The sequence below is a fragment of the Epinephelus fuscoguttatus genome, linkage group LG18 (genome assembly GCF_011397635.1).
Source record: "Epinephelus fuscoguttatus linkage group LG18, E.fuscoguttatus.final_Chr_v1".
In the NCBI taxonomy this organism is placed as follows: domain Eukaryota; kingdom Metazoa; phylum Chordata; class Actinopteri; order Perciformes; family Serranidae; genus Epinephelus; species Epinephelus fuscoguttatus.
In genome coordinates this window covers 14,864,650-14,876,721 of record NC_064769.1, presented here as the reverse complement: position 1 = coordinate 14,876,721, position 12,072 = coordinate 14,864,650, and the positions used below count along the sequence as shown (strand labels likewise).

The 12,072-nt window shown below is 42.0% G+C and overlaps 1 protein-coding gene across 2 annotated transcripts in view; it reads left to right on the top strand.

The window, feature by feature from the left end:
* ctif (CBP80/20-dependent translation initiation factor) overlaps positions 1–10,345 on the top strand; it is a 60,519-nt gene extending 50,174 nt beyond the window's left edge. For both annotated transcript variants that reach the window (XM_049603678.1, XM_049603679.1), the window contains 2 exons: positions 5,458–5,511; positions 7,260–10,345. In XM_049603678.1, the coding sequence (XP_049459635.1) occupies positions 5,458–5,511; positions 7,260–7,481 (276 nt within the window). In that variant the 3' untranslated portion in view covers positions 7,482–10,345. The remainder of the gene's footprint in view (positions 1–5,457; positions 5,512–7,259) is intronic.
* Positions 10,346–12,072: the final 1,727 nt, after the last annotated feature.

Genomic DNA, 12,072 nt, shown 5'->3' with positions numbered 1-12,072 from the left:
GGACGGAGGAGGGAGCGGAGCGATGACAGAATCTGGGAGAGAAAATCATTTTTAATATGTAGTTTGAGAGGTAGTGAGGAAATAATGGCAGGTCTAAGGCACATGCCAGGTATTTTTCCCACCCCATTCACACACGCCTCTGCCAGTCTGGCACTCAACACACACCCCATGTCTCGCTAACAAACACAACAATCAACACACAACTAATGCTATCCACACCCTGTCTGAGTGTATGCCCAGGGCATTAGCTCAGCTTGTTAGAGGGTTTTGTATGACCGAGGGTGTGGACGTACGGTGTTACACACTTCAATATTCTAGCATCAGCAGTGTCACGTTTAGCCTAATGATGCCTGAGGTCACAGCTGTGAACAATGTCAAAGTATTCTTAGAATAATATGTCTTAATCTGTGTTTGCGTTTGTGGTCGCAAGTCATGTGCTTGTTCAACAATCTCCATTTCCTATAGCCATCGTTCCTGATTTTATCCATCTGCTGTTTTGTCTGTCCTGTCGTAACATGTAATCGTCGGATTCCAGCTACAAGCTATGTGCTGTAACATGCGCTCATCTGTGTGTGTGTTTGCATATGAAAGTACATGTGCCTGAACGTGTGTCTGTGTGTGTCAGTGCATTTTGCAGCGGCTGTCCTCTGTAGTCGTAGCCTGCAGAACAGGATTAGGTAACAACTGAGGTGTGTTAGGAGGTGTGTTTGAGTATACATGACAGCTGTACATGTAGACAGAGCAAGTCAGTGAGCTGTAATCACATCCATTCATGACTCACACAAGCCAATAGTTTCCTTTTTTAGATAATCCTCGACTACCCTAAGTGTGCATTGAAGCAAACCTTACAATAAATTACTCACCATGCTCACTTGCCACAAATGTTAAACACTGCATTTATTGATTTTTTTTTTTTTTTTTGCAAATTAGTGGGAGCACAACAAGCTGTGGTGACATATTATCACCTCTTAATTTGCAATGGCAAACACGTTAGCAAAATAATGAAACTCCTTGATTGAATGTTTAAGGGCTGAACCCAGATATTTCACTATTCCTTCATTGGGTAGGTATTCCGTTTTCAGTTTTCAGTCAAAGAATGGTATTCGGAGAGCCCTACAATTTTTAGGCTCACTATATGATATTTGATAAGCAAACGTTTTCATATCTTGCTTTTTCATTTGGCCTGTTACTGTTTCAGCATGTTACTATGGTTACATAAGTTGTTAAACTCTGTGTGTGAGTGTGTAAATTTAGAATGATTAATCCAAATAACATGTTAATTAAACAGTTTAAATACACATACACCGGCAAATCTGAGATTAATATTTCCCCAGACCACTGTATAAAAGCATATAAAGCACAGTCTGTGCCAAGATACAAAAGCAACATTAAAAAGAACAGATTATTATGATAATATTTTACCTTTATAGAAGACAAAACATTTCTTTATCAAGGAGGAACAGTCCCGCACAGCCAAATGGTTGTAGAAAATCAGAAGGCAGGTACCAGGGCACTCGAATTAACATATAAACCCGCCGTGAACTAGAGCAAATGACCTGCATGTGGCCCACAGACGTCTCCATCAGGGTATTGGTTTGCAGTTGCACACTGCAGAAAGCATGCACATACACTGTGTCTGGTGGTGACCTCAGGAGCTATTTATATTGTGCCTTGGTATCCTTCTTTGAAAGTCGGCACAGGCCCTCATAGTCTCAGACAATAAACGCAGAACATGCAGTAAATTAGGACGATGATTATGTACATTGAAAAAACTTAAATATTTTTGCACATCAAGCAGCTGTAAGTGTGTTTATATTTTACTTTTTGTTTTGTTAAGCAGTTACTTAAGTACAGAAAATGGAGTAATATTACGTAATGTTACTAAGGGAAGTTCTGGTCCTGATGCTAGATCTGTTGTTGCTATGCAACTATTGGAAACCCAGTTAAAGTTGAAGCAGTCATAATTTTAACTTTGAGCTCCCTGAGTGTTATTATTACCCTGATAAAACGTGTTTTTCTCTCAGTGCTCATTCATCATTTCCTGTTCTTGCTAGCAGTATGATGACAGGTTTGAAAATATACAAATATAGCTGTGTTTGAGTAATGAAGTCAAAAGATGAAGCCTCAGCAGAATATTTAAATAAATAAGGATGTCTGTGGACTTGACTTCACTGAGTCATTCAAGGTGTTGTTGTCATGTTGGATGCATTTCTTCCATTCAGCGCTGCAACACGATCACGGCTGTCCTAGTTTCTGCTGCTTTTTATGTTGCTGATCAAATGTGTTTTGAATGAAAATACTGTAAATGGAAATCACACAGAATCCCAAGGTTTCCCTGCGCAAGAGAGGTTTGTTTGATGATGATGTAACTAAGCAGAGATCTGGCTGTTGTCAGCTTCAGCACAGAGACATTGTGCGTTAAGTAGTTTCACAGACACTGTTCATTTTCCTGCAGCTGTTTCTCTTCTACTTAAATAAAAATGTAGGTAATATGGAGCGATTTAATGTATGTAACGGCGCAGGAGCGAGAGAGAAGAGCTATCACAGACAGCGTATAAAAAGTTATCTCAGTGGATAGGAGGACTGATTATAGATGAGTATAGATTACACCGTTTTAAACGTATTGAGTAAAAACTTCACCCAGGGCTCCCCAGAGAACTCATTATGAGCTAATCCTGCCTGTCACATAGCTTTCCTACTCTGGGAACGACGAGACTTTAGTTCCCACATCAAACAGCCACACTGTCACCACACCCGTCTAAGCATACTGAGGAGCTGACGTCTGCTGGGCCTGAATGATAGGTGGAATACCATTAAGCTTACAGCGTGGAAATAACAGGCCAGCTTGAGTGTGGATCGCAGCATCAGATGGTGGAGGTCCTTGTTTCTCTTTTCAGTTATGAAAATTCAGACACCATTTCCATTACAATGTTTTTCTTTAAGCACTTTCCTAACGCAAGCATTTAAGCGAACTTGAAGTGTATAAATGAAATACAGTCAGACTTTGGTTGTATGCAGGTGGGCTCCGTCAGTTTGCTGGGGCACCTTTATATCAAGCCAGCTGAAAAACAAAAATGCGCTATTTTTCAGTTTGATCCTGCTGATATAAACCTGCAATAACTGATTTTTTTGGGGGGAGGGGGGGGGGGCATTTGGGCGCTGCCTTTTAAGCAGGGATGCAACTAACAATGAATAGAGGTTGCATTGAGTTACTTTATGATGCGTTCAAGCTCTGTTCAGTGTTAGGCGAAGGTAAATAATACGTTATCAGGATTTGTTAAAATATAATCTTGTAAAATGTAGTTTTAATGAGAAACATAAATAAATACTGTTGTTTGTAGATATTCAAGGGGGAACTGACCCTTCGCTAAGTGCCACCCCCAGGTGCAGGCTGGTCAGTCATTGAGCTGGTTCAGACCAGAGTGTGCTCCATTGACTCTAATGCAATAATTTTAGACTTCCTTAATCTTTAGGCTGGTTTTGTGGGTTTGGAGCTAAATGTTGTGCCTGGGGCACGTTGTGTATTAATGATACTCGTTACCTGGAGAGGCTGGAAAAAAACGTACATTTTTCCCTGTTCCAAAACCAAATCAGATCCTTTAAAGTGTAGGGTTAGCTAGCTATCTACTGAAGATATAGCCTACTGAATGTATACACATGCTGCAACACTGAAAAAAGACGGACCCTGCTGTACAGGAACCAGTGAAGGGAAGCCGGGAAGCTTTGCTGATATTCAACCAGCTGTGCTTCGTTGCAGTGTGCGCAGATGAACGTTGTGTCTACCCCCGGGTATTCCTGTCTGTCCGGTGGCAGAGGTCCGGGTGCTGGCAGCAACCAAACAACGTTCATCTGCACACACTGCGATGCCACACAGCTGGTTTAATATTGGCAGTTTCCCTTTATATTCATTGTCTTCTGTGGCGATCAGCAGTGATTGGTGGTTCACTTTTACACTGTGATCTGCCTGTAGTTCGGCTTTAGCTTCTAACTATCTTTGTCTTTCTAACCTGTTGTTGCTGCTGAGTCAGTTTGACATCCTGGATATATCCTTTAAACACAGACTGTAGACCCCTCTGTCTGCTGCTCTCTGGAATCACTCTTTCATTTTTCCAAAAATATGATAATATTTCTTCAGGGAGTGCAGTTAGTTACAGTGTGGGCTCCATGCCATCACAAAGGGGCGGGGCGTAACAAAGGGTCAAGTATGATATATTGTATACAGTGAAAAGGCTTTTGAATTGTTTTTTTTTTTTTTGTTTTTTTTTAACTAACTTATTAAAAACGTGTTTTAAATGAGAAAGGTTATAGTAAGGTTGTTTTATAAATTTGTATGATATGAATATGGGCTCATTCAAGATAATGTAATAGCTATCCGCCAAATTGTTATCTTAAACATTACTATCGACCCAGATTTTCCCAATCAGTGCATCCCTACTTTTAAGTTAATATAGCGAACCTGTCAGCACACTGTTGCTTATTCACACATTCAGATGTTACATAACATGGTCAATTATTTGCAGTCATGTTTCTGGCAAATTCAAGTGCATATTCAGTCTCTTGCAGCACAGTTTTTATTCTCTGCTGAGGAAAATATCTCAGATGCTAATGCTCCCCTCTGCTCACCAGTCAGTAGCAGTGTACGCCGGGTTTTTGGAGATTTTTCACTGAAAACAGCTCCCTGTCCGTCTAAAAACCACGCTGACAGCAGTGAGAGTGAACCCTGCATTTATACCTTGTTTTTCTCATTGTGCAGCAGGTCCACGCTTCCAAGGTTTAATTAGACATCACTCCAGCAAAAACATCTCTCCTTCCTTCCACCCTTTTACTTCCTTTCCCTCCTTAAGGTTAATCAGCGTAGCACTTTGGAAACAGACTTGTGGGGACTAAGGAAAGGAGTGTTAAACCAAATTCCTTTCTGCTGTAATCTGATGTTAGACGTTCACAGTTAAGCATGAGGGGTCTCTCTGTCTCTCTACCTCCCCTTTGTCGCCATCGCTCCCTGCATTGTTTGAAAGTGCCAGTTGTATGCCCATCTGTGCATGGGGCCAATGTTGGAGGTGGAAAGCCAGCTAGCATGTTTACCAGCTCCACGGTTTGTTTTTGGCTACACTGTGTGTGTATGCGGATATACAGTGTGCATAAAGCCAGCCTTGATGTCTGATGGTTAGCTATCTTGCCAGGATGAAAGCCTGGCGTGTTGTCTTCCAAGATTTAAAATGTTAATGTAGAAAATATTTACAATCGGGATTAGCTTTTTCTTTTTTCCTTCTCTTGTGAACTGATTAACGCCCGCAAACACTTGCCTTTGCTTAATCTCTCCATGTGGCCTACATCCAAATATACGTACATTTATCTATCTGCTATGCCTTGTTAGAGTTTGTGCACTCACTTTTGTGCAGCTCTTTGCTTTGCAGTGTCCCTGTATATTCACACAGTGTCTGTTCTTGTTCCTTTTAGCTGCTGGAGTCCACAGATGTTAAGGAAGATGCAGTCCTGTGCTGTTCCATGGAGGTATGGTCCCCCACGTGTGCACACACATCCACCCACACACAAACACACACACAGGGAGAGAGAGGGAGTGTTGAGTTAATATTCATGCCTTTGTTTGAAGCAAAAGGCTGATTTGAAATTTGCTTAACAGCCACGAAACACAATATAAATACAGTAAAACATGTATACTAAAGTATGTAAGAAACTAATTCTAACAGATGAACTGAGCCCCATGAAGCCCATGTTTTATTTTAACGCACAGACTTTTTTTTCGTAGACATTTTTAATGACTTACTTTATTCCAGGGATTGAAATCCCATGTGCATATGCATGGTAGGGCACGTAAAAATTAAGGCTTTCCATGTAATTTTCAGCTCCAGAAGCGCGTGACTTGGTACACAAAATATGTTGTGCAGGGCTGCCGACTCTCACGCATTGACCGTGATACTTTTCACGTCTCATGACACACATCTATTTTCTCACATAGTGAAAACCAAATTTATAACTGATAACACCACAGTGCAGTAAGATGATGCCAACACTTTCAGCGCGCGCACAGATAAGATAGCACAATAGCAGCACCATGTAAACACTGTGGTCAAGCCAGCCGCTGCTGCCACACTGTGATGAAGTTAGTATTACATTGGATGTTGGACAGACATTAATTCCAGATGCAGCAATGTTTTCTGACTTGGTAACATTTTCAACCGGTGTTGACAGTAGGTAGATGGTTAGCTCACCATCCAATCCTTTTGTTTAAATGCTGGGGGCTGAGCCACACTGTCTTGCTGAGTGTCACGGACCCTTTTGCGTTTTATATTGTAAAATTAATTTTTATTTAAAAAAGAAACTCTTTTTTTTAAATTACTTCCAGTGTCACATTTAGTTTTATTCATATTTACAAACAGCACTGAAAAATGTTGGAAGTTGGTAATTGAAAAAAAAAAACCAAAACATTTTTTTCTTTCTTTCATTAAAATAAAAAACAAATTGAAAATCACTAAAAACCCATACAAGGAAGCGTGTCCTACATAGGTGGTATGTACATTTCATGACATACTCTACCTTTAACTTTTTTTTTTAAATTTAAGACACACTATGACTTCTTTTAACCACATACTATTCTATGACTTTATTTATGATTTTCTGACATACTATACATAACTTTTTTTTTTTTTTTTTTTACATTTTTATGACATACTATACTATGACATACTAGTCATTTCTTTATATATTATGACAGCATACTATTACTACTTTTTGTGACACACTATACTATGACTTTGACGTTGCATTGGGTAATCAGTCAATTCGTTCTCTTGTGCTTGAATGTGAATACAAGTACAAAAATGGATTTACTCAGACTTGGGTCCTTGGAGAAGAACAGAAAGCTCTCAGCAGCAGTGAACTGGGAATAAGACAGAGAGGTAAAACAACAGAAAGAGCAAAGACAGGTGAGCGCCGGTTGGAAAACAGTTCCCAGATGATCACAAACACAACCACATCCTTTGCAGTCTTGATTACTTACCAGCAGGCTCTCTCTCTCTTTCACACGCACAGGCGCGCGCACGCGTGCACACACACACACACACACACACACACACACACAGCTCTATGGCCAGAGGGTGTGTGAACCTCTTCTGTCTGACTGAAACCACAGCAACAAGGTGCCAGACGTGTCTTGCTCTCTGTAAAGGACGCACACACTTTCTCTGACCTCCTGCCTCCTCACTTCCTCCCTCCCTCTCTTCTTTTTTTCCCTCAACCAGTTGCAGAGCATGGGACGTCTCCTGGAGGAGCAGCTCCCAGAGATGATGACAGAGCTTCTAGCAGCCGTCAGGGACAAGATGCTTAGTCCGACCGAATCTCAGCTGACACGCTCTCTCCTCATGGAGGTCATTGAGCTGCATGCACACCGCTGGAGCCCGCTTGAGGCTCTCACCACCCAGTACTACAACCGTACCATCCAAAAGCTCACCACCACTGCCTAGGTGCCAGCTCCTTCAGGAGGAGAGGAGACAAGCCCCCCTGACGCCCCGTGGAAACTATTTCCAGTTGGGCACCAACATGCTCTTCTAGTTTTACCAAAACATAGGAATTTAATAATAATGTCACTCTTACCTAAATAAATACATGCTTTATGTGGGTACTGAACATAATCGTACAATTCGCTAAATTCTCCAAGATAAGTGACCACTGCCACAAAAAAAACGTACACTATCCACCAAACAGGTAGCCCTGAGCTATCAAGGGAACACTACAGTACATTCGGCGTTCAAACAATGAAAAGCATATTTGCCACACACTGGGAGAAGACAGCAGCTTAAATACGGCCAGTAGGGGCGTGCTCGGCCATACAGCTTCCAGGAGCTCGCCTGGCTGTAGCTTCTGAGGGATAAAGGAGGGAGCAGACAAGAGAGGGGTCACACAGGGGAGAGGAGGAGAGGGCAGCAGCCTGCCCGTAGGGAATAGAGAGATCTGTACCCAAAGATGAATGGAGGAGGGAGAGGGGGGGTCAGGGTAGTCCGTGTCAGTCTCCTCATTGTGTTCATTTGCCCACCACCCACCCCTCCTCTCTGTCTCTTTCTCCTCCCCCTCCTGTCTCTCCGTCAGCCCCTGGGGTCTGTGTGGCTGATAAAAGAGAGAGGGGAGGAGGAGGAGGAGGAGGAGGAGGAGGAGGCAGGGAGTAGACACGTTGCTGTCTGTCTGGGCCGTCTGCCCTGCCGGGCCAGGGACCAGGTCAAAGGGCCTTGCTGTGGAGCTCCCCAGCTCCCACAGCTCCTCCCTGCCTTTGTCTCCCCAGCTCCACACCCCCCAGCAGGAAGCCTTTTTGTGGGGATGAGACAGCGGGCCTGCTGGGCTAGGCTGGGCTGAGGATAAGGATCAGGCTGGCTAGAGTAGGGTGGCAGATGGCTGCTTGAGCCCATGTGAGACGACACACCCCTCTGGCACCCCAGCTCCCTGCTCCCCGAGCTCGGGCCGGTGTCACCAATAGAAGCAGTAGAAATATTGCATTTTGGGGGGGGGGGGGGGGGGCCGCATTAGAAAAGCATTAAAACAAACACTGCTGTCTGATAAGTCTTTTGTTTTTGTCCTGCAGGGGAAGGTCTCTTCTCCTCTGTTAAGCCGTGCATGTACATGCTTTGTTAACCACATCTTTGATATTATTATTATATTATTTTTTTAATCATTGTGTTTTTATTGTTGGTTCATTTTGAAGTCTTGTTTTTATGATAAAATGTACGTATTGAGGTATTAGTGGTAGGCCTTATTGCACAGGTTTGATTTGTTTTGCACTGTTTTGCTTTAAAACTCAGAAAAAAGCAAAAGTTTGAATTTGAATCAGTGCTTGTGGATTAATATTAAAAATCTCAGTAGTGAGACAAATGGGTTGAGCATAGTGAGGGATTTTAGGATGTTTTAATGGACTAGTGGCCTTTGTCATATATCCATCTTTATAGGAGCTCTCTTGTTTGGAGGCCTGTAGGGCCTGTGGCAGCAGAGGGCATGCTGAGGACTAAACAGACTTAATCACAACATTCTGTTATTGAAGGGGGAAAAAAACACATTCGAAGAGGAGAAAAAAAAGTGATGTGACAGCAGAAAAAGGAGCATGGCACACAGAGAAACAGAAGTGAAATGCTTCTTTAAAAAATTCTCTCACTCAAGCCATTCTTTGCAGTGGACATTTTGCAAGTGTTTAATATCGACTGTATTTGCGTTTGTTTCTAAGGAAAATGACAACTATTAACCTGTGTATTTGAAGATGACAATGACGAAAAGAAGAAATCTTATTGTATGACCTCATTAGCTAGTCATGTGACCCTTATTCCAGCTAACGTGTGTACTATGATATTGACGTACCAAGCCAATCATGTACCATTTGTAAATGGGCTCTATATATAATCTGCATACAGTATATTTACAAGTATTTAAAAACATTGGACTAGAGGGGGATAGTGCAACAGAGATGTTACACACAGGAAGACTGTGGTCGTGTGGCTAGAGTTCGGCCTTCCCACGCATTTTTATCAGGAACTAGCATTTTCTTTTGGGAGTAGTCATACACACACACACATACACACACACACACATATACATGCACATATGCACATGCATACACATGCTTAGTTTCCCATTGAATCTCTGTGGGCAGGTTTAAGTGTTTTTATATTATTTTTTCTGTCTTGCATCAAGAATTCTGATCCTGTGTGGTAGAAACACACCCCAGAAGATTAGTTAGACGAGAAGGGTGATTTAAAGCTCACAAATGGTTTTTGGAAGGTGCAGCCTAATCATCTGTAAGTGTGTGTCTGCTTAAGAAGTAATTTGTTTTATTGTTTTTTTGTTTCTATTTTGTTGTCTTTATTTTGTTTCTAGGTTTCTATTTAAATTATATTTAGCTCATTTATATATATATTTGACCGTCTGGTGGGTTTTTAAGACATCTGAAACAGTTGTGATACCTAGCTTGCTGTGTAAGTGTGGTATTACCGTGTTTTAGTTTGATGAAAAGAAAAAACACCCATCGGTGAGTTTCCATTATGCAAAGAGCGACTCGCTCTCACAGCAGATGGGGGCAGGTGGGGATCGCTGCCGCCCCCCCCCCCCTCTCGTCTGTGGCACTGGAGCCTCCCCACCCCTCGTGCCCTTAGACCCCTCTGCTCGGGTCACATGACTCACTCGACAATTGAATGAGACACCCCTTCATTTGCATATTCTCATGAATATTGAAAAACGAGGCTCTGGTCAGCACGGACGCGCTGTAGATTGGCAGTAGTGGGTCATCTTGTGAGCTCTTGTTTGTTTTGTTTTTCTAAGCAACTGAAAAATAAACTAACAGGAAAAAAAACGATGAGATGGAACAAACTGTGGTGTGTTCTTTCTGTCCGCTCACTTATCAGCAGAGTCACATGGAAGTCAGTGTGGTATCATGGAGACATTCAGACATCACAAAGGAGACACAATGGCGCACACACTGCTTCCTCTGCCATTACCAGATAGACTGCGTAACTAATCTTGGCAACACAGTAGGTCATTATACTAACAATTCATCCATGTGCACATTGGAGCTCCTCATTTACATGTCTTCGCCTTTACATGGTCACACATTAAACATACCACACTTCAGAATTTTAACAACAGTGTCTTGCAGCACGTCCTTGGCCAGTGATTTGCCTTTGGTTAGCCCCGACACATGCCTGAGGCTCCCTGACTGTGGGCGTCCCATCGGGAGCTCTCGATGCCGGGGTTGCCTCCCCACTGAGGACCCCATTCCTAGAACCTCTAGGATGTCCTTCAGCACTCGTCCACATCAATCAACATAATCCCAGGCGTCAGAATATTTAAATCCATTTGACAGTGTGATTTCAATTTGCTATCAACACCATGAGAAGCTTTGTTTTCATATTCTCAGCTGTGTCCTTGATTCATGACGATGATTTTGTTGCATTTAGAACACATCACAACAACAATCGCTTTTTAACATAATACAAACAGGAACAATAGAGAAGATATTGTACAGACATACTCATGCAGCAAAAGCAGCGTAAAAGAACGATTCAGCTGCTGCAGTGGAAGGAAGGGGAAGAAAATAAGTGGGAAGAAATGGTGACAGACGAAGTGAAATAAATGTAGGAGGAGATGAAGTGAGGAATCGTATATATATATATACATACATACATTTCTATATATATATATATATATATATATATATATAGAAATGGCTGGATCTTGGGACAGTATAGAGGAGCCTATTGAGCAATAAATGCAAATAGTGGAAGAAAGACAGAGCCAGGGCCAGCTGACAATTAGCATCACAGTTAATTTGGCTTTGTGCAGTGAAAACAGACAGTTGAACAGGCATGTTAGCCCTGAGGGATTATGTCTTGCTGGCTGGCTGGCTGGCTGGCTGGCTATGCTGCTGCAGCCTAAACTGGTAAGATACAGTAGCTGTGTCTCCAATTTAGAATCAGATCACATTACAACAAGATGGTGTTATTTGTCTGCGAGTAAAGTGACACAGTGAGGAAAAAAATTAAGGGACTGGGAGAAGAGACCTATGAGTGGGGAAAAGGACTGCAGGGTATTTGGATTTGCATAGGCTGCTTTTAGTTTAAGCTTCGATTCAAAATGTTTGCAAAGATTTACGAAGAAACTACAGCTGAAAAGACTCATCAAATCAAATCAAAAGAAATGATGGCACAATATCTGTGAGTCTGAGCTGCTGTTGCTACAGAGAAATCAATCAGAGGTGCAAACCAGAGCGGTAGTGAATTACCAACAAAAAATATGTACTTGAAGTTTGGGAGAAAAAAAACATAATGCCATCGTTGCTGAATTAATCAGAAAGTGACCCAGAATCATGGAAGCACTTACTACTTACTTAACGGGCTTGGGAGCCCAAACTGCAAGGGGGCCCCCCTGGCCCTCACCTGCAAAATGTGACCTAATTTAACACATACTGACCAGGAAGACATTGAAAATTACCACAAGAGATGCAAGGGAACTGCAAACTGCAGACTTAAAATAACTATAAAATTACCTTAAAGAGACACAAAATGACAAGAAAGAGACACAAAA